Below are 21,919 nucleotides of genomic sequence, written 5' to 3'. Positions count from 1 at the left end.
CAAGTGCTTGGGCCCCTGCACCCACGTGGGAGACCCGGAAGAAGCTCCTGGCTCCTGGCTTCAGCCTGGCCCAGCCCTGAAGATTGCACCATCTGCAGAGTGCATCAGTAGACAAAAAATCTCTTTCCCTGTTTCTCTCTCTGCTCCTCTCCTCCTGCCATGACTCTTTCAAATAAATAAATAAATCTTAAAAAAAAATAAATAAAACAGCAAAGGTCACACTGAAAAGTGGTCCAAGGTACTAAGAGGCAATTCACTGCAACAGAATCAAAACATCAGTCAACATCAATAATCAGGAAGACAGAACTGAGAACCCTGAGACATCATCTCACACGTACTAGACTGGCACAAACTGAACCTGCTCGCACCACAGGCAAAGAGAATTTAGAACTCATCCACAAATCTAGGTACCAACTGCTATTGCCACAGTGCAGAGCGGACTCGAAGCACCTGGTAAGGCAAGGCTGTGTGTCCCCCACCAACCTAGCAATTCTGTTTCCCCAAGAAGAAACAGTCATGGGACCAACTCAGACACCCACCAGGAAAACAACCCCAAACACAGGACTTCATAAACTCTGGTGGGATCACATGATATAACACAGCAGATCACCAATTACTGTGTCAACAGCATAGAACAAATCAAATAAACTGCAGATACAGATAAGCCATACCACTTATGGAAATTTTCAGATTCAACAAACAACATTTGCATATGTGCGTACAAGAAATTGTCACCAACATCACAAGCATGCATGGAGAAAACAGATGTTGATTTCAAAACAACGGCTACTTTTGAGGGGAGGAATGGGGAAAGGGGTCCAAGGGTGAGTGGGCCTTTTGTGCCACTGCAACACTGGACTTTGAAAGAGAGACAAGGCAGAAGGCTGACACTGGGAATCCAGCTAAGGGTTCACAGACGTCTCATGTTATTTTCAGTGCATATTAAATATGTCCTAATTTGGAAAGCAGTAGGTATTTGTGCAGCAGATATACCTACTATCAGAGTATCTGAGTTCAAGTCCTGGCTCCGTTCCTAATTCCAGCTTCCTACTAATGCGTACCCTGGGAAGCAGCAGGTGGCTCAAGAACATGGGTTCATGCTACTCATGTGGGACATCCGGATGGATTTCCCAATGCCTAGCTTCAGGCTGTCCTAGCCCTGGCTGTTAAAGGCATTTAGAGAGGAAAGCAGAGAATAGGAGTATGCTTGCACGCACACTCTCTCTCTCGCTCTCTCTTCAAATAAATAAAATATTTTTTAAAAAACTAGAGAATTTTAACAGGTGCATCTTAGGAGGGCACCAATTACAAATTCTTCTGCTTTGTTCTCTATAAATTCGCTCATCTTTCCTCATCCAACCTTAGCTCCCACTCCTCCCCAAGCCAGAGACTGCAAATCAAGACCTTCTCATTTGTCTTTCTGACATTTTGTATCCATTCCAATCTGTGAGTCATCAACCACACTCCACACTTCCTCCCATAATGTTCTCCGATTACTTCAGGTATACACCAGGCTGCATTCACACATATGTATAACAAAGAGCAATTCTCAGTGTGTTTCATATTGGTGAGAACCAAGACACAACCTACACCCTTTCATTCCTAACCCCTAGATGCAAGCGTGTGTGCAACACACACACACACACACATTCTCACTTGAAGGGGCCATTCTTAATGGTGGAACAGAATACAGATTCATCTGTGTAATCCAAAACAAGTTTTTCATTTATTGCTACCACAGTGAAACTGTAAAAACATGAACTTATTTTGAGTAACTAAATATGTCAGGTTTTTTAATGAAAAAATTAGAAACGATGTGTTTTGTTGTAGGTGACTGGTGTTCTGGCACATTACAGCAAAAATTCCCCAAACATTATTAGCAATTTTTTCAATTAAATGTAACACCTAAAGATGTATAATATGCCTTTAAAATCTGATTATTGGTGTTTAACATTCACTAAAAAGAAGTCTTTTAAAAGTAACAATGAAACAATTTATTTCTTAGTAGTGGTAATGAAATGTTACAGTTGGCTTGTAATTTGAAGATAAGATTAGATGATGTCTTCCCCCAACTAGTTATCTAAAAATTACTGATTCAAATAAAATTAATTCTAAATGCATAATTAAAAAGCCTCACTTTGAAGGCTTATGTTGTAGCGCAGAGGGTTAAGCCACTACCTAAGATGCCGGCATCCCATATGGGGTTCAAGTCCTGGCTGCTCCACCTCCAATCCAGCTCTCTGTTAAAGGTCTGGGAAAGCAGCGAACAATGGCACAAGTGTTTGGGTCTCTGTACCCACATGGGAGACCCACATGAAGCTCCAGGCTCCTGGCTTTGGACTGGTCCAGCCCTGGCTGCTGCAGCCCCCTGGGGAGTGAGCCAGCAGATGGAAGATCTCTCTCTCTCTCTCTCTCTCTCTCTCTGTGTCTCTTCCTGTCTCTGTCATTCTGATGTTCAAATATATACATAAATCTTTAAAAAAGAAAATAAGGCCTCAGTATGCCACTGGAACACCTTACACAAAGGAACTGCAAACAATACTCTGTTCAATTGTAAGAACAGTTTCCGTATGAAATCAATTGTAACAGAAAATAAATTTAGACTATGACAAATAGTTTCCTTCCTTTGGGAGACAGAACACAGATTATGGATCTGTTAATTCGTTGATAGCGATGTTTTTATGAGCAGGAAGAGCCAACCTTTCCTGTTTTCTCTTTAAAAACAAAGAAAAACGCATCCTATAAAAAGAGCTTTAAAAAGAGAGTTCAAAGAGCTGAACTGCAGGATTTTAAGTATCTGAAACTCCATGTTGCTTCCCCAAGCAACCCAGGGCTACCCCTGCAGCACTGACAGACTCTGATGAAGGTAGGAAACAGGTGCAAGCGACACAGAGACTCTCCACCATGCCACATGACTTAACACAAAGCCACAGGACATTGAGGCATAAAGGTACCTGGCCCAGGACCTTGACCGATTCCCTCCATTCCATAGGAGAGGAAATGGGGTGGGGGGGGGGGGGCAGAGGAGCACCACCTCTGGGCTTAGCACATTGTTTTCTCCCTGTAGGACTCTTTCATAGCACCTACCAATATATTTAAGTAATTTTTAACACTGAGATGCAATATCAAAGACATTATTACAACACTCAAGAAATTGTAGTTCTTACCTTGTACCCATATCAAAACATCTGTAACCTACCTCCTAGCTACACAGTGATATGTAAAAGAACAAAGACACCCTCTTCTTAAATGACACATCCATTAGCTAGCTACCAAATGCTTGCTCACTTGTGCTGTGCTTTGTCCTTGTCTTTTCTATAACTCAAAAGGGTCGTCACATGCACCTACACCACACCAACGGGAGGGCACATAGGGCATTGCCTGGAGTAGGGGAGCAAGAACTCCTACCAGGATAAAGAGTCTATCTTTGAGGCAGTCTAGCAAACAAGAACTGTTTAGAATGATTGGTTTGGATTGATCCATGCAATACTATTAAAGAACAAAGAGGGGTGTTTGGCACAGTGGTTAATAAGCCACTTGGAGGGGCCGGCCCTGTGGCATAGCAGGTAAAGCTGCCGCCTGCAGTGCCAACATCCCATATGGGCACTGGTTCGAGTCCTGGCTGCTCCACTTCTGATCCAGCTCTCTGCTATGGTCTGGGAAAGCAGTAGAAGATGGCCCAAGTCCCTGGGCCCCTGCACCCACGTGGGAAGACCCAGAGGAAGCTCCTGGCTCCTGGCTTCGGATCAGCGCAGCTCTGGCCATTGCAGCCATCTGGGGAGTGAACCAGCAAATGGAAGACTTCATTCTCTCTGCCTCTCCTTCTCTCTCTGTGTAACTCTGACTTTCAAATAAACAAAGAAATGAAGAAGACGAAGGAAGAAGAAGCCACTTAGGACACCTGCATCCCGACTGGAGTCCCAGCTCTGCTCCCAACTCCAGCCTCCTGCTAACGTACATCCTGGGAGATGTTCCAAGAACTTGGAACCCTGCCACCCACATGGGGGACCTGGATTGAACATCCAGTTCCAAGCTTCAGCCTAACCCAGCCCTGGCTATTGTGAGCATTTGAAGAATGAACCAATTGATGGGGGAATCTCTCTCCCTCTCTCAAATCAATAAAATATTTTAAAACAAAGAACACACACATAAGATTCTTCATGATCTCACACAAGCAGGCACTGAAGTGTTAAGCCACTACACTAAGCCATCCAAATGATGAAGAAATTGTGAGCGCATCCTAGAATTGAGAACAACTGAACTGCTTCCCAGGGGAGGACTGACATCTGGGGTAGACACATACTGTCTTTGCAACCCTGCACATGTGTCTCTTGGATAACCCTACTCACAGAGCTTCATTGGCCCCTCTGACCACAAGACAGGCTTGTCCACCACGGCTACCCATTCTTCTGTCAAGAGTGACCGGACCAAGGGATGGTGCATTCACCAACAGAGTTAAGATATGATACAGGGAAATGGAAAGAAAAGGTGGCATCCCCCAACCTAGCCAGCTGTACAGACAAAATGAATTCTCCAAGAGACCAGCTGCATGTGAAAAGCTCTAACGTCAAACAGCATCAGCCAGCAGAACTGAAAATGGAATAGAAAGAGCAAGTGGGTTCTCACATTTCCTGAGCGCCCTGAGCCACGTAAGCCTTATGATACAGGTGTTGGACGTCCCAGTTTATATATACAGAGATCTTCCACCACCTGGTTCATTCCCCAAATGTCCACAACAGCCAGGCCTAGGCCAGGCTGAAGCCAGGAGCCCGGAACTCCATCCAGGTCTCCCGTATGGGTGGCAGGGACCCTAGCACTTGAGCCAACACCTGCTGCCTCTCAGGATGCATTAGCAGGAGGCTGGATTGGAAGCAGAGTAGCCAGGATTTGAACCAGGCACTTCGAAATGGGATGTGGCCAACCCAAGCAGCAGCTTAACTCACTGTGCCATCACGCCTGGCCCACAAAGCTCCACCTGGCAAACAGTTATCATGAATGCTTTAATACCTGCAAACTTGCATTGCTTCTCTCAGTACTCACTCCTGAAAGCACTCTTCCCACCAAGACCAAATCTAAATCCTTCACCTTTGTCAATGAGCTTTAAAAGAACACAATCAGATCCTCTTAGTTTAAAAGACCTCCCTAAAACTTCTTACTCTACAGCCAAAAGAAGGAGGGTATTAATGAGCCAGAGTAATATCCCAGGCCATCTTTTTTTCTGCAAGCATCCTGCCTATACTTCAACTCCAATCTATGTTTGAGTGTATCAGTGGCGAGCAGAGGGTTGTAGGGTGGGAGAAAGGGACTGCAAAGGAAAAGGAGGCTACTTTGGGAGCTCATGGGACTGCTTAAGGTCTTGAAGGTGGTGACAGGGTCACAGGTATATGCTGAGGCCAAAACTTAATTGGATGCTAGACTCTAAGCATATGCCACTTACGTCTGTTCCCCTAGAGGACAAAGCCTTTTATGAGGAAAAGCATTTCCGGGCATTTCCCTTCTGGCATGGAACGCACAGTGGTGCCTAGAGTTGCAGGTGTCATCTGGTGACAAGGAAGAGCGTCACATGCAAAGATGACTGAGCAGAAAAGCAGATGGAGACCGCGCTCGTAACAACAGACTTGAACTGGGCACCTGGTCTGGGTGACGGCCCTTCTTTTTAAAGATTTATTTATTTATTTGAAAGGCAGAGTGACAGAGAGGGAGAGGCAAAGAGGGAGAGATAGAGACAGATTTTCTACCCACTGGTTCACTCCCCAAATGCCTGCAATAGTCAGGGCTCGGTCTACACAATGCCAGGAGTCAAGAACTCCATCAGGGTCTCCCATGGGGTGCCCATGACAGTGGGGTCATCATCCACTGCCTTACCAGGTGCATTAGCAGGAAGCTGGAATGGAAGCCTGGACTGGAACCAGCACTCTAATACGGGATGCCAGTTAAACACAGGGCATCTTCATCTGCTGCACCACAATGCCTGCCCCTAGGCTGCCTACATCTTGACTACTTTCTATATGAAAATTCAACTTAACCAACATTAGCAGGGACAGCCAGGCTCCCCCTCTCACATGCAACTAAATTCCATTCCTGGCTGCTGAGGTCTGAATGTGTGCCCCAAAAATTCATGTGTTAGAAACATAACCCCCAAATCCATAGGTTAATGGTATTTGGAGGTAGAACCCGTAGAGTGAGGTGAGGTCATGAGGCTGGAGCTCTTCCAATGGGATTCTCCACTGTTTTAGGAAGAGGAAGAGGCAGGTGAGTCTGCAGGCTCCCAGCCTCTCACCACGTGAAGGAAGCCCCCCCGCCAGGCTGCGATGCAGCCCGAGGGCCCTTGCCAGAGGCAACCCTTTCGCCTTGGACATCCTGTGGCTCCAGAACCATGAGAAATGCATTTCTTCTTTCGAAATGACCCAGTCTGTGGCATTCTGTTACAGCAACAGAAAACAGACTGAGCCTCTTGTCAACACAAAGGCCCTTTGTTAAAGCTCATCCGATCTGGAAATCCCCTGCGGCGGCTCTGTGTGTCTCATCTTGGGATTCAGTCCCTGCACCTCCACTGACAAACCCCAGGACTTCCCCCAGAGGTCATTTCTCTCTCAGTCACTCTCCCCTCCCCTCAGCTACACGTTGGATTCTTCTGTTGTGCCCTCTGCACTTGCTGTTCCACACAGTCAGGCACGTGGTGACCATAAATTCCCAGCACCTGGCTAAGCGCCTGGGTCAGGAGTGGTGCTCCACGTATTTTGCTGAGTGCAGCAGTTCTTGACAGTACTCATCACACTTTGAGGACAGGCAAATGTTTTCCTCTAACCTACACAAGATTTGGGACGAAGGAATCCAGTCCAAGGATGTTCCAAGTTTATTCCTTATCTACATAGCCTATCAAAGAGATGTTCATTCATCGAATATCCAGAGAACCAGATGAACAATCAGATTGGGGTATTTTTAATTTTTTTTTTTACTTATTTTCACTTTTCCTTGAAAGGCAGAAAGAGACAGAGTACCTCCATCTGCTGATTCACTCCCAAAATATTCTTAATAGCCAGAGCTGGGCCAGGTTGAAGCCAGGAGCCTGGAACCCAATCTGGGTCTCCCACATGGGTGGCAGGGGCCAACAGCTTCAGCCATCATCTACTGCCTCCCAGGATGCACACTGACAATAAGCAGAGCAAGGACTCAAATCAAGCAAGCAGTGTCTTATTTGCGAGCCAAACGTTCACCCAGTTTGAATATCTCAAAACAGCTATCTTGGCAGGGGGAGGGGTATGAAAATTCTACCAAGGCAACTAAATTGCTGTAGGAGGAAAGAAAAATGTAGAACATTTGAGAATACTGGAGTGGCTGTTGTAGTGTACTCATAGTTAACTAAAGAAAGAGAGAATTTATGACAACATTGGAAAGCAAACACACATAAGATAGTAACAGGGCGGGGCTGGCACTGTAGTAAAGCAGGTGAGGCCACCGCCTACAGTGTGCTGGTTCAAGTCCTGGCAGTTCCATTTCTGATCCAGCTCCCTGCTATGGTCTGGGGAAGCAGTAGAAGATGGCCTGAGTGCTTGGTCCCCTGCACCTGCGTGGAAGACCCAGAGGAAGCTCCAGGATCCTGGCTTTGGATCAGCCCAGCTCTGGCTGTTGTGGCCATCTGGGGAGTGAACCAGCAGATGGAAGACCTCTCTCCCTCCCTCCCTCCCTCCATTTCTCTCTTCTCTCTCTCTCTGCAACTATGCCTTTCAAATAAATACATAAATAAAACTTTAAAAAAAAATGGTAGCAGGACATAGGACTATGCCTCCAGCTGTGTAACAGCATCCATGGACAGGTAAAGGAAAGAAAGATCTAGAATGCCCTCCCTGGCATGCTTCCATGGTGACAAAGAGGAGTCACAATGAAACCTGGACTCTTTTCTGAACTTCTGCTTCATCTGGAAAACAGGAGAGCAATTTGGGGAAGATCAAAGATGTGTTTCTATGATGCCAACCATTTGGGTGGAAATGAGAGAATTCTATAAATAATCTAGATATTGCTAAATATCCAAGTATTTAGCGTTCCAGCCAAAACCTCATTCTTTGGCTGTTGGGCTTTCACTCAATGATCCAGGGAGCCTGCCGTACTCTGCTCATGCTCTTCTTCTTTATGGTTCTCTGTGGAGCCACTGCTTTTAAAGGCAATAGGCACAAAATACGAAGCACATAATATCCCCTGGAAAGCAGCCATATAAAGGGAATTGAAAGGAAGGGAGCCTGACTTGTCGTTTTCCAAGGATAATGAGCTTGAGGTGGCACCCACAGCTGCCAATAAAGTTCCAACTCCACCCTCTCCTGCCCTTCTATGGAGCACTGCAGGGAAATGGCAAATGCAATGCTGGGCCGAACAACCCTGCCCTGATTCCTGCATTCAATTAACTAAATGTCAGCCATATGCCAGAGCTCGCTGGCACTCAGGAAAGCAGGAATGACTGGGGCACGGTCCTTGTTGTTGAGGGGCTTCCAGGTCTACCTCTTTTCAATGACTTCCTCATCGCTAAGTCCTCCCATCCCTTCCCCTTGCCATGGCTGCACTTGGCCTGGAGGACACCAGCTGCTACCAAGCTCCCTCCACATGGCCCTGGCTCCTTCCTGCAGAATCTTTCTTGTCACCTGTACCTCTCTATGGATGGATGGCACTGCTGCAGTCCACGGGCCACTGCTATTCACTGTCTCCCCTCCCGGATGTACTGACTTCAATCCCATTTGGACAATCCCCAGAGAGCCATCTCCCATGACCTTCAGTGCTGTCAGTCTAAGTGTTACGTACTTGGGTATCTACTGTATCTCATACTGAACTCCTGACTTTCATCCCAAAGCCTGCTCTACCCATAGCCTTTGCCAACACAGGTCATGGTGAATCCAGCCAACTCACTGCTCAGGCCACTGTTATGAGTGATCTGTGACCTGTCCCTTTCCAATCCATCAGGAAATGATGTTAGTCCCACCTTCGCAACAGGCCCAGAACCTGACCAGTTCTCTACTTCCATCGCTGCCATGCAGATCCAAGCCTCCATCACCACTTGTGTAATTACAGCAACAACCTCACAACCATTCTCACTGCTTCCACCTGTGCCATCTACACCCGTCTCAATTCAGAGCCTGACAGTCTTTTAGGAGGGTACATTATAAACCTCAGGGGGAAAAGAAAGACTAGCTTATTTTGATGCAAAAACTTCCTTAATTCATCATAGCTTTTTCAAAAGACTCAGTTTCCCTGAACTTTTGAAGAGCCCTCATAGGCATGGGTGTCAAAACTGTTCACGTCTAAGTAATTTTCTGTGAACTTTTTGATGTATACTCATATATACAAATGAAGCCATATCACCCCTCAGGCCCAAACCCACCAATGGCTCCCCATTTCACTTGGTGTAAAAGCTTAAGTCTTTATACTGCCTGTCCTTTTTTTTTTTTTTTTAAAGATTTATTTTATTTATTTGAAAGGTAGAGTTACAAAGAGAGAGAGGTCTTCCATCAGCTGGTTCCTTCCCCAGTTGGCTGCAATAGCTGGGGCTGGGCCAGGCCAACGCCAGGAGCCAGGAGCTTCTTCCAGGTCTCCCACGTGGGTGCAAGAGGGGCCCAAGCACTTGGGCCATCTTCCACTGCTTTCCCAGGCCATCAGCAGGGAGCTGGATTGAAAGAAGAGCAACCAAGGACTCAAATTGGCACCGATGTGGAATGCCAGCACTGCAGGCAGCGGCTTAACACGCTATGCCACAGCGCCAACCCCCTGGAGTATTCTTAACGATAAACGAAATACAGGCCCATAACTTCTCTGACCTCATTTCCCACCAAGCAAACACTGCTTCCTCCCTTTGTCCTCCTCTGTCCCTTGCAAATGCCTGTCGGTGTCCCGTACTTGTCAAAGGCCACTCTCTCCACCTAAAACAGTTTTCCTAAATATGCCCTTCCCGTCCTTCAAGACTTTCTCCCCACACTGTCTGCCCAGCAGGCCAACTATGGCCACTGCATATAAACTTGGGTGCCCCTGTCCCCACCCTGCCCCACCACCCTTCCTACTCTGCCCTGCTTTCCTCCATACTGCTCTTGTGACTTCTAATCTGATATATAAGCTGCTCTTTTTTCTTTTCTTTTCTTTTCTTTTCTTTTTTTTTTTTTTTTTTTTTGACAGGCAGAGTGGACAGTAAGAGAGAGGCAGAGAGAAAGGTCTTCCTTCCGTTGCTTCACTCCCCAATGGCCGCTGCGGCCCGTGCACCGCGCTGATCCGATGGCAGGAGCCAGGTGCTTCTCCTGGTCTCCCATGGGGTGCAGGGCCCAAGCACTTGGGCCAGCCTCCACTGCACTCCCTGGCCAGAGCAGAGAGCTGGCCTGGAAGAGGGGCAACCGGGACAGAATCCAGCGCCCCGACCAGGACTAGAGCCCAGTGTGCCGGCGCTGCAGGTGGAGGATTAGGCTATTGGGCTGCGGCGCCAGCCAACTCATTTCTTTATTTATTTTCTGCCCACCCCCATAAATGTGATCTTCATGAAGGCACGGTATTTGTGTTGGTTTTGTTCACTGTAATTGGTGCTCAGTTAGTGTTTATGATTGGAATGAACAAAGAAAAGAAGAGGGCTATATTACACTCATGATATGAAGAGCACCAGCTGACTACAGTAACAGCACCCTTACAGTTTTACTGGACTTCTTTATGCAAAAGGCTCAGGAAACCTTCAGACATGTCTGAAAGGTTGGCCAAGAATAGCACCCAAAAACCAGCATTTCCAGACACATTAAATTCCACAGCAGACAGATAAAAGTAATTCCTACTTCATATTACTAATGTTTAATCTCATACTAACTTTCAGGCTTTGAAATATTTGGCTGTGCTTTGGATTTCATTTGGATGAGTGAGGACTAAAAGAAAGTATCAAGTGGAGAAAGAAACCAAGTATCAAGTGTGAAAAGAAAACAAGGTATCGTTTTATACAAGTTTTCCCTATGCAGGTTTTGACTGGGAAGAGCAAGAAGAGGGGGCAGCCTGCTCTGCAAATTTAATTCAGGAAGGATTTACAGGACATGGGCTCTATGTTAAAATAATAATAATAATAATAATAATATAAAAAACTACAAACTGAATAATGCAACAAGAAGAAAAAAACAGAGCACAGACAAAGCTATGTCCTCTGCCAGCAAGAAGTCTAACAGAGGAGACAAACAGGCTCAAGACTACCTGTGTAGCTGGTATGATTACGAGAAGAAAGCAAAACAGAATCTCAATAACTACAGCTCTCTGGAGAATTAGCTAGGAAATTTAAAATCTTAAAAAAAATATTATGCATACATCCAAACATTCTCCTGCTCCCCAAATCCTGGCTGAATTAGTCTAGGGTAGCACTCAAGAACTAAGATACCAGAGAGAAACAGTAAAAGATTTCTTGCTGATTAAAGAAATAGGAACTTTGGGGGGCTGGTGTTGTGGCACAGCAGGTTAAAATAAGTTGCCACTTGCAATGCCAGCATCCCATATGAGCACTACTGGTTCAAGTTCCGGCTGCTCTGCTTCAGATCCAGCTCCCTGCTAATGCATCTGGGAAAGCAGCAGCAGATGGCCCAAGTAGTTGAACTCCTACTACCCGCATGGGAGACCTGGATGGAGTTCTGGACCCCCAGCTTCAGCTTGGCCCAGCGTTGGCTATCCCTGCCATCCGGGGAGTGAACCCGCTGATAGAAGATTCTCTCTGTCACTTTACCTTTCAAATAAATAAGTGAATCTTCAAAGAAAAATGAAATAGGAACCTTTATTAAGTAACTTTTCTAAAAAAAGAAGAACATGGGATTGGCAAAGACAGAAAGTCAGGAACGGGAAAAAAATCTACAGGGAATAGCTACGCAACCTGGACTTCCCAGAGGTTTCATGCGTTACTACAGGCAGGTCTGGAATATTCCTTATAAAGAGGAAAGATGACTGGGAGATGAACTCAGCTACAGTGTGACAAGGACCCAAGCCAGTCTGCCTTCACTAGTAACCAAATGTGTTTCTGATGACAGCATCCACTGTTAAGCCATCTCCAACTACATATAAATTAAGCCACTGAGACACAGGCATTTGGCCTACAGGCTGACATGTTACCTGGGATGCCTGCGTTCCAAACCCACCCGCAATCCCCATTCCAGCATCCTGTTACTACACATCCTGTCTCAGAAACTTGGGTCCCCTGGATTGAGCTCCCAGCTCCCTGGTTCAGCACCAGCTGTCCCAGGCATTTGGGGAGTAAACCAGATGGGAGATATCTGTCAGTGTCCCTGTCTCCTTCTCTCTTTCAAATAGACTGAAAATATACACAAAAATTCAAAAAGAACCTTTGTTTCAGATGTTTTAGGGATAGTATACTATTTTGTTTTTAAAGATTTATTTGAAAGTAAGAGTTACAGAGAAGGAGAGGTAGAGGCATAAAGACACACACACACACACACACAGAGAGAGAGAGAGAGAGAGAGAGAGAGAGATCTTCCACCCTCTGGTTCACTACCCAAATAGCCACCACAGTCAGGCTGGGCCAGGCTGAAACCAGGAGCCAGGAACTTCATCCAGGTCTCCCACATGGGTGCAAGGGCCCAAATACTTGGGCCATCTTCTGCTACTTTGCCCAGGCCATCAGCAGGGAGCTGGATCAAATGTGGAGCAGCCAGGAATCAAACTGGCATCCATGGGACATCACAACACCAGCCCCAGAAGATAGGATTTTAAACGCTTTCATCATAAAGAAATGTTAAATGTTTGAGAAGATAGAATCATTTACTCTGAGTGGATACTGTATAATGTATACATATTTTGAAATATCACACAGTAACCCATAAATGCATACAATTTTAATTTTTAAATTTTTATTTTTAAATTCTTTTTAATACAAAATAAATACAGGCCGGATTTCCTGAGGGTTAATTGTTTTTTCTTTGGAAATGCCTTCAGTAAATTTTGCAGTTAAGCCCTGTCAATATCAATAAGCTTACTTCAAGTGAATAACAGCAAGAATGAGACATTTTTGTTACTGTAGCTTTAAATCAAAAGTTGGGGAATTTCAAGAACATATAAGCATCAGCATAATGTCCTGTGAAAATTCCAGATTCCAAAAAATTTACAGCGCAAATAGTCACTTTCTTAATTCCAAGGGCAAGTATATATTCGAAGATTTCTTAATCATTTTAAATAATGCAGAAATAGCAGCACAAATCTAATCACACCTTAAAATATAAAACGACAATAATGTGAAGAATGACAAGAATTCTGGAGGAAAAAAAGGCCAATAATTATAAAGCAACTGCAAGAAGCAGATTCTGTCTGGAGGAAGTAAGAGTGTTTCTCATTTACTTTGGAGCTGACAATGAACAAGATTATAATTTCCCACCAGTTTGAGGACCAGATTAGGACTCAAAAAATATAAAGCTAAAAAGCTGCAATTCCCTAACTGAATAGTTCAAAAAAAGCTAGGAGGGAGGATTTTGAATGTTCCCAACACAAAGCAATGAAAAGCGTCTTCGATGACAGATATGCTGATTCCCCTGATCTGACCATTACGCATATCTGTAAGTACTGAAATGTTACATCGGGACTGGCCCTGTGGCTCAGCAAGTCAAACCATCACGTGTGATGCTGGCATCCCATATCGGAATACCGGGGAAGTCCTGTTGTTCTGCTTCCAATCCAGATCCCTGCTATTGTGCAGGGGAAGATGGCCCAAGTACCTGGGCTCCTGCCACCCACATGGGAGACCCGGATGAAGTTCCAGGCCCTTGACTTTGGCCTGGCCCAGCCTTGGTCACTGCGGCCATTTGCGGATGGAAGATCTCTTTCTCTGTCATTCTGCCTTTCAAATAAAGAAAATAAATCTTTTTTAAAAAAGAGAAATGTCACATTGTACCCCCCTAAACACATACAATTACTATATCTCAGTTAAAGATAAACATATATTTTAAAAAATATTGAAATTCCAAATCTGTACTTATGACACCTCAGTCATATTTTTCTTTTCTTTTCTTTTTTTTTCTTTTTTTTTTTTTTTTTTTTTTGACAGGCAGAGTGGACAGTGAGAGAGAGAGAGACAGAGAGAAAGGTCTTCCTTTGCCGTTGGTTCACCCTCCAATGGCCGCCGCGGCCGGCGCACTGCGGCCGGCGCACTGCGCTGATCCAAAGCCAGGAGCCAGGTACTTATCCTGGTCTCCCATGGGGTGCAGGGCCCAAGCACTTGGGCCATCCTCCACTGCACTCCTGGGCCACAGCAGAGAGCTGGCCTGGAAGAGGGGCAACCGGGACAGACTCCGGCGCCCTGACCGGGACTAGAACCCGCAGGCGGAGGATTAGCCTAGTGAGCCACGGCGCCGGCCAGTCATATTTTTCTTACAACTGACAGATCATTATTTTATTCTGAGGGTATGAACTCTGGCCTCCATGGGGATCTCTGACTTAACACCAGCCCAAATATGTTAAAAACCCAATAGCTTGAAAGTCTCTTCAGAATGGCATGCTGGCTGGTAACTCAGAGGTTTAAAATAATTCAACTTATTCCACCGGAAGCCGTCATAATTTTACTTCTATAGTACATCCTAAGCATTTATGTACATTTTCTCATTTTATCTTCACTACGATTCCATGGGGCAAGAACAGAAAACACTATCACCGATTTGTACGTGAAGAAAACTGAAATCCATAATTAATTGAGCTATTTGCCTGAGAAGTGGAGTTGGAAAACTACAGTTCTCTCCACAAATCCAGGGATTTTATTATAGCACACTTAATCTACAAAATGCATCCAAATTCCAGAGATGTCAAGGTGTGAACCAAAGTATCTCAGAATTTACATAAATCAGCATAATTTTTGATGCTGCATGATTTTTCTCAAAACAACCAAAGGTAAGAGGTAGAAAGGAAAAAAAATACAACAAATCTTGAAAGATTTTATAATAATAAATATCCAAAAGCTGAAATTTCCCTCCTGTTTCAGGATTACAAGCTATGCTCTGCCCCTTACATTCTTAGTTCAAACTCAGCATACAAACACACACACACACACACACACACATACACATATACACACATATACATGTATGTAAAATTGGTAGTACAACTTGTAAAAGTCCTGTTGAATACATTTTTGGTCATATTTTTCAGTTCGGTTCCATTTAACAAAGTCAACTAATTTTTCTTTCTTTTTGATATTTATTTATCTATTTATTTGAAATACAGAGTGACAGGGAGAGACAGAGAGAAAGAGAGATCTTCCACCCACTGGTTCATTCCCCAAATGCCCACAATAGCCAGGTCTGGGCCAAGCCTACTCCAGGAGCCAGGAGCTCCATCCAGATCTTCCATGTGAGTGGCAGGGTCCAGTTGGGTCCCCATCTGCTGCTTTCCCAGGCACATTAGCAGGAAGCTGGAGTGGAAATGGAGCAGTCGGGACTTGAACTGACATTCTAACAGGGGATGCTGGTGTGCTAAGCAGCAGCTTAACCCACTGCAGCACAATGCTAGTCCCTTCTTTGTTTTTTTTAAAGATAGCTTTCTTCTCTGGTTTAGACATACAAGGAAATGCATTATAAAACTTCAAAATGTTGCATCTTTAATATAACACTGACTTATTTTGCTAACATTTCCCAGAAATCATTTAGTATAATTTTTAAAGTAATTTTTACTATATGTCAAAATATTTTCAACCTAAAAATTTCAAATAAAAATAAAATATCGGGGTTGGCACTGTGGCAGAGCAGGTTAGGCTGCTGCCTGCATATTGATATCCCATATGGGCATCAGTTACAGTCCTGGCTGTTGCACTTCCGATTCAGCTCCCTGCTGATGTGCCTGAGAAGATGGCCCAGTACTTGGACACCCAGATGAGGCTATTGGCTCCTGGCTTTGGCCTGGCCCAGCTGCAGCGGATGGGGCCACTGGGGAATGAACTTGCGATGGAGGATCTCTCTCTCTCTCTCTCTGGAACTCTGCCTTCCAAATAAGTAAAATAAATCTTAAGAAATAAAATATTAAAAATGAAAGATTTTCCCAAAATATATTTAACATGCATTTATATCTTAAACATTATCAAAAAGACCCACACATTATTTCTACCTTTCCCCCATTCCATAGTACGTTTGGTGTTCTCTCAACTCCCTTAACCCAGAAAGATCTATCATAACCCTAAAGGTTATAGATGTAAAGCCTGCATATTCCTAGTACTTGCTTTAATTTTCCCACTTCCTGTCTCTAGCCAGATCCTATTTGCTCAGGGCTGGCAGTTGCCTATGTATGTAACTGTTATTTCCCACAGTTCCCAGAAAGTATACACACTGGACAAATGTTTATCGACTAAATATAGTGCTTGAGATCATATGTAGAAAGGTCGTAGCTAACACGAAACTTCAATAGAGTACACTGATTTTAACGCCTGCTGTATTTCCAGGCTGAGAGCAGGGCATAGCACATGGTAGGCACTTAATAATTATTGTTATGTAGAAAATTACTTTTTCAAAAAAAGGTTTGTTTATTTATGTGAAAGGCAGAATGTCAGAGAGAGAGAGATATTTCATCCACTGGTTTATTCCCCCCAAATGACCGCAAAAGCCAGGGCCTGGGTCTCCCTTATGGGTGGCAGGGACCCCAGCACTCCACTGCCCTCCAAGGCACATTAGCAGGAAGCTAGGTTAGAAGGGGAGCAACCAGGGCTCAAACCAGCACTCCGACATGGGACCCCAGCGTCACAAGTGGCTTACACAGCTGTGCCACACCAACCTCATGTCATATATAGGGAGCTCTGCAGCAACCAAGACATACACAGCAAAAAAGCAACAACTGCCCTCTGCCACATCACCATATTTCCATGATCAGGCCACCCTTAGCAACAGGCCTGCCTGCCCCATTGGATCACAAATCCAGTGCCAACTGCAGGCTCATTAGCAAGCCCCCTGAGCCCTCAGCTCACCTGGTGTTGTCCCAGGTTTGCAAAGACACAGCATCGATGACGTCAGGGGCAGGCTGTGGCCTTTACACCTGCCACTCCCATCCGTGATCCCAGCTTTGCTGTCGCTTTCAGAAATGAGCTCAGACTTCATCCTGGAGCTGCACCCACATTTTAGCGGCCGTTGCCAGGGTGGGACCAGAACCCACACAGGAACTTCTATGCATGCCTTACAAAGCAGGGTCTCTCCTGAGTCCTCAGACTCAACCCCATCCACCCTACCCACTCCACATTTTTTTTTTCGATCTTAGGATAACCAAGGGAGAAATCACGGAAGACAGAATCTAAATAATGGCCATGGCCTATTTTCAGCATCTATTTAAGATGTGGTCCAGTTTTCACTTGTCACTAGCCTCCAGGTAAACTCCTGAACTGATTTAAGCCTAGGCACAATGTGTATGAATCAAGCAGCCACTAATTCCTTTTAAGAAATGCCCCTTTGTCTAAAAAGTCTCTGATTGAAAAGGGCTGACCATTTTTATACTCCTATGAATTTCCAATTAATTAAGCTTCATTGCATAGCTATTAAGATCCATAAAACACACTCTGAAGGTCAACCATCTAGAATAGATATTAAGTAGTCTTGCTATGTCCCTTAAGAATCCCCTTTCTTTCTCCTCCATGTCCTGATTCACTGTAAATAAGATTCATTTTATTCATTTGAAAGGCAGAGGTACAGAGAAAGAAAGGCACAGTGAGATCTTCATCCACCAGGTCACTCCCTAAATGGTCGCAATAACCAGGACTGGGTCAGGCCAAAGCCAGGAGCCTGGAACTCCATCCTGGTCTCCCACATGGGCGGCAGGGGCCCAGCTCCTTGGGCCATCATCCACTGCCTTCCCAGGTGCATTAGCAGGGAGTGGATGGGAAGTGGAGCAGCTGGGCCTCAAACTGATGCTCATATTGGGATGCAAAAGTCACAGGTAGTGGCTTAAGCTGCTGGGCCACAACACTGACCCCGAAATGATATATGTGAAAAGCAACAAAATAACTTGCCTTTAAAAATCTATCTGTATACACATTGTGTGTGTGTGTGTGTGTGTGTGTGTGTTTTATGTGTATTTATACAGGCTCAGCAGTCAAGCAACTATGCAGAGCAGACATTCTATTGTGTGTTAGCCGACACTGCAAGATTAAGTCTCTGGTGAACAGACGACTGAGTCATTGACAGGGAGTGTATATCAGAAGTCAGGGATAGACATAAGGACTCTCAAGTTCTCAGCATACCATTCAGGCTCATTGGTCAGCAGGTACTCAACAAACAGTGCTGTAAGCGAGGCTCGCGTGAGGCAGGTGGATTCTGATGTGGACCTGAGCTGCCCCTCCACTACTCACAAGGAGCTGCGCCACCAGATGTTGCAAATCCAGCCCTGTCCCCCAAGTCGAGCTAGCCTTGCCCTCAAAGCCCCGCAGCCATGTCCACCTTCAAACAATAAGACAAAATACAAAAGGCAGTGGTGGCTACAGCCCCAGCCCCTCTCCCCTGCGGCGACCACCAGGCAGGCGGGGAAGCCGGGTGCGTCTCCAGGCCGAGGGCTCGGGGCAGCAGGTGTATTTATAGAAAGGTGCGGGGTCCGGGTGGACTGACCAAGGAAGCGGCTGGGCGCTGTGGGGGCATCCTGGGGAGGATTTGGCGTCCACCGCCGCCCTGCCAGGCGTGGGAGTTCAGGAAGGCCCCTCCCGGAGCTGTCCCCTTGTGTCTGACACGCCACAGGGGGCCCTGCCTGGGCTCGCCTCCACGCCAAGGGGGGAGGGAGGACGAGGAGGACGCATCATCGGGTAGGAGGCCTCAGACAACCCCCTCTCTGCGAGCCCCGAAACAAACTTGGCTGGCGGTACAGGCACCCCGGGAGCGCGCTCGGCGGCCGCGATGCGGGGTCGCGCCAGGCACCGCGCCTGGCCAGGTGCGCCCCGCGTCGCTCTGCCAAAAAAAAATGGGGGGGGGGGCCGAGTTCCTTCCCCCACCTCCCGGGCGACGGCTCCTCCGCCTGCACCCCAGCCGGGCAGAGCCGGGAGCAAGCAGCAGCAGGAGCAGCAGGCGGCTGGCGGCGGTGGGTGCGGGGCGCGGCCGAGCCGCGGCCTCACCACCGAGGCGAGGCGGCGATAGCGGCTGGCTGGCGAGGCCGCGCGCGCAGGTGCACGGGGCCCCGGGGACACTCACGGTGTAGAGCAGGTTGAGGGCGCAAAGGCAGTTCTTGGAACACGCGAAGCCCCCGCACACCATGGTGGAGCCTGGTGGTGGCCGGCAGCTGCAGGTAAATCCCAGGCCCGGAACGGGGAGTAGGAGGTGGGAGTGGGGGTAGGGGGCTCCCCGGCTTGCCGCCGCTGTGCGCAGGGCCCTCGGCGGGTCGCGCGCAGGCTCGCGGCGGGAGCTGGGGCTGCAGTGCGCGGCGCGCCCGCGGCGGCTCCTACCGCTCGGGAACCTGCGGCCGCCGCAGCCCCAGCGCCAGCCCCGGCCCCGCCCAGCCCGCCGCCTCGCCCCGCGCGCTGATTGGCCGCTGGCCTGGAACAAAGGTAGGAATATGCAAATGAGTGCGCCCAGCCCGCCGGGATCCGGGCGCGGGGGCGGGGGCGCCGGGGCCCGGGCTGGGGCTAGGGCTGGGAGCGGGACTGGGAGCCTGGGGGCCCGGGGGCCCGGCTGGGGTGCACGCCCGCGGCAGGTGAGCGGCGTGGGGCGGGGCGCGGGTCCACGCTGGCGGAGGGAGGAGACCCGCGCCGGCGCCTCTGGCTTCTGGGCCCGGGGTGGGTGACGTGGCACCGCTTTGAATGACATTTCAGACCGCGCACCTGGCTCTGGGGGCAGGCAGGCAGGAATAAAAGGAAGGGGCCGCGGGAGCCGAGAAAGGGGAGAACGTAAATCCTGTTTCAGGACTGCTGACTGCTGTGCCTGTCTCAGTGCAGAGACTTGCAGAATATCCATAAACCCTGTGAACCCGTTGCAAGCCCAGGACCAGCTCTGAGCTCCAGCCCTGGCTTTCTTTTATTTTTAAAATATTTATGTGTTAAGTATCTACATTTTTTCCCTTTTTTTAAATTTATTTATGTTGAAGTCGGAGCTACAGCGGTCGGGAGAGACAGAGATCTTCCATCCACTGGTTCATTCCCCAAAGGACTGCAAAGGCTAGGGCTGGGCCAGGAGCCAGGAACTTCCTCTGGGTCTCCCACGTGGGTGCAGGTTCCCAAGCATTTGGGCCATCTTCCATAGCATTAGCAGGGAGCTGGATTGGAAGTGGATCAGCCAGTTCTCCAACCAGCAGATGTTAGCTTAACCCCCTGTGCCACAATGGGAGCGCCTCCAGGCCTGAATTTCAAGGAGCTGGTTTTTCAACAAGAACAGTGAGGATCTGTAAATAAACCTCCACCTCATCATCACTATAGAAGTTTGTCTTGTATCCCCCATACCTCCCCTGTGAGTTTCCTGTTGATGGGAGGCAGCAGGTGATGGCTCAAAGGCTTGGACTCCTACCACCCACGTGGGAGACCCAGAGGAAGTTCCTGCCTCCTAGCTTTGGCCTGACATAGACACGTGGAGAGTGAACCAGCAGATGATGAAAGATTCTCTCCCCCTCACGCCCCCCCACCTTTCAAATAAAATGAAAATGAATAAATAATTGTTTAAACTATGTCAAGCACTTTCAGAATAGTGCACGGATCATGGTAAGGGCTTGCAAAATGTCAGTTAATGTTTGAAGCTTGACCATTTATGAAATACCTACTGTGGGGCCGGCACTGTGGTGCAGCGGACTAAAGCCCTGGGCTGAAGCGCCAGCATCCCATATGGGCACCGGTTCTAGTCCCGGCTGCGCCTCCTCCAATCCAACTCTCTGCTATGGCCTGGGAAAGCAGTGGAAGATGGCCCAAGTCCTTGGGCCCCTGCACCCATGTGGGAGACCCAGATGAAGCTCCTGGCTCCTGGCTTTGGATCAGCGCAGCTCCGGCTGTTGCGACCATATGGGTAGTGAATCAGTGGATGGAAGACCTCTCTCTCTCTCTCTCTCTCTCTCTCTGTAACTCTTTCAGATAAATTAAAAATAAATCTTTAAAAAACGAAATATCTACTGTATTCTAGAAACTCAGCAAAGCCAACAAAAGTTTGGTAATTTCATAGTAACTTCCAGCAAAAATACTCTGTATTAATTACAACACATGTATGAAACCTAAGGTTTTTTTTTTTTCTTTTTTTTTTTTTAAATTTTTTTGACAGGCAGTGAGAGAGAGAGACAGAGAGAAAGGTCTTCCTTTGCCGTTGGTTCACCCTCCAATGGCCATCGGGCCGGCGTGCTGCAGCCGGTGCACCGCGCTGATCCGATGGCAGGAGCCAGGTGCTTCTCCTGGTCTCCCATGGGGTGCAGGGCCAAGCACTTGGGCCATCCTCCACTGCACTCCCTGGCGACAGCAGAGAGCTGGCCTGGAAGAGGGGCAACTGGGACAGAATCCAGCGCCCTGACCGGGACTAGAACCCGGTGTGCCAGCGCCACAAGGCGGAGGATTAGCCTAGTGAGCCGCGGCGCCAGCCTGAAACCTAAGGTTCTTGTTGAGTCTATACATGTGAAACATTCAGCTGCTTAATTTGTCCTGTAATTTTGTGCTGCTTCTTCCAGCCTCTCCTTACCACCCCCATCACAAAAAAAGAAAGGAAGGAACTGAGGAGCTAAAGGCATCTAAAGAAACTTAAATCCAGGAATTGATTCATTATTAGGAATATTTTTATCTCTTGTACATTGCCTGTAGGAAAAAAGCTCTGCCATGGGGAGCAGTAAGGAGAAACCAGCTGGACATTTAACTTATTTTCAGTGGAGAAATCCTGACACTTCTGGGTAACATGCTTCATGTTTTAACAATCCTTATTTACGGGACTGGTGTCATGGCACAGCGGGTGAAGCCTCAGCGTGTGATGCCCGCATCGCACATGGGAACACAATTGTGAGGCCTGGCTGCTGTGCTTCTGAACCC

At 47.2% G+C, this 21,919-nt stretch overlaps 1 protein-coding gene across 1 annotated transcript in view; it reads right to left on the bottom strand.

Moving 5' to 3' along the window:
• Positions 1-19,383, bottom strand: part of TSPAN13 (tetraspanin 13) — a 32,379-nt gene extending 12,996 nt beyond the window's left edge. Inside the window, exon 1 of the mRNA XM_051832558.3 lies at positions 19,128-19,383. Coding sequence (XP_051688518.1) covers positions 19,128-19,190 — 63 coding nt within the window. The 5' untranslated portion in view covers positions 19,191-19,383. The remainder of the gene's footprint in view (positions 1-19,127) is intronic.
• Between the last annotated feature and the right edge of the window lie 2,536 nt (positions 19,384-21,919).

This window comes from Oryctolagus cuniculus, chromosome 16 (genome assembly GCF_051225735.1).
Source record: "Oryctolagus cuniculus isolate XC-2025 breed Fujian yellow rabbit chromosome 16, ASM5122573v1, whole genome shotgun sequence".
In the NCBI taxonomy this organism is placed as follows: Eukaryota; Metazoa; Chordata; class Mammalia; order Lagomorpha; family Leporidae; genus Oryctolagus; species Oryctolagus cuniculus.
The sequence above is the reverse complement of the archived record's forward strand: the minus strand, read 5'-3'. Positions and strand labels throughout refer to the sequence as shown.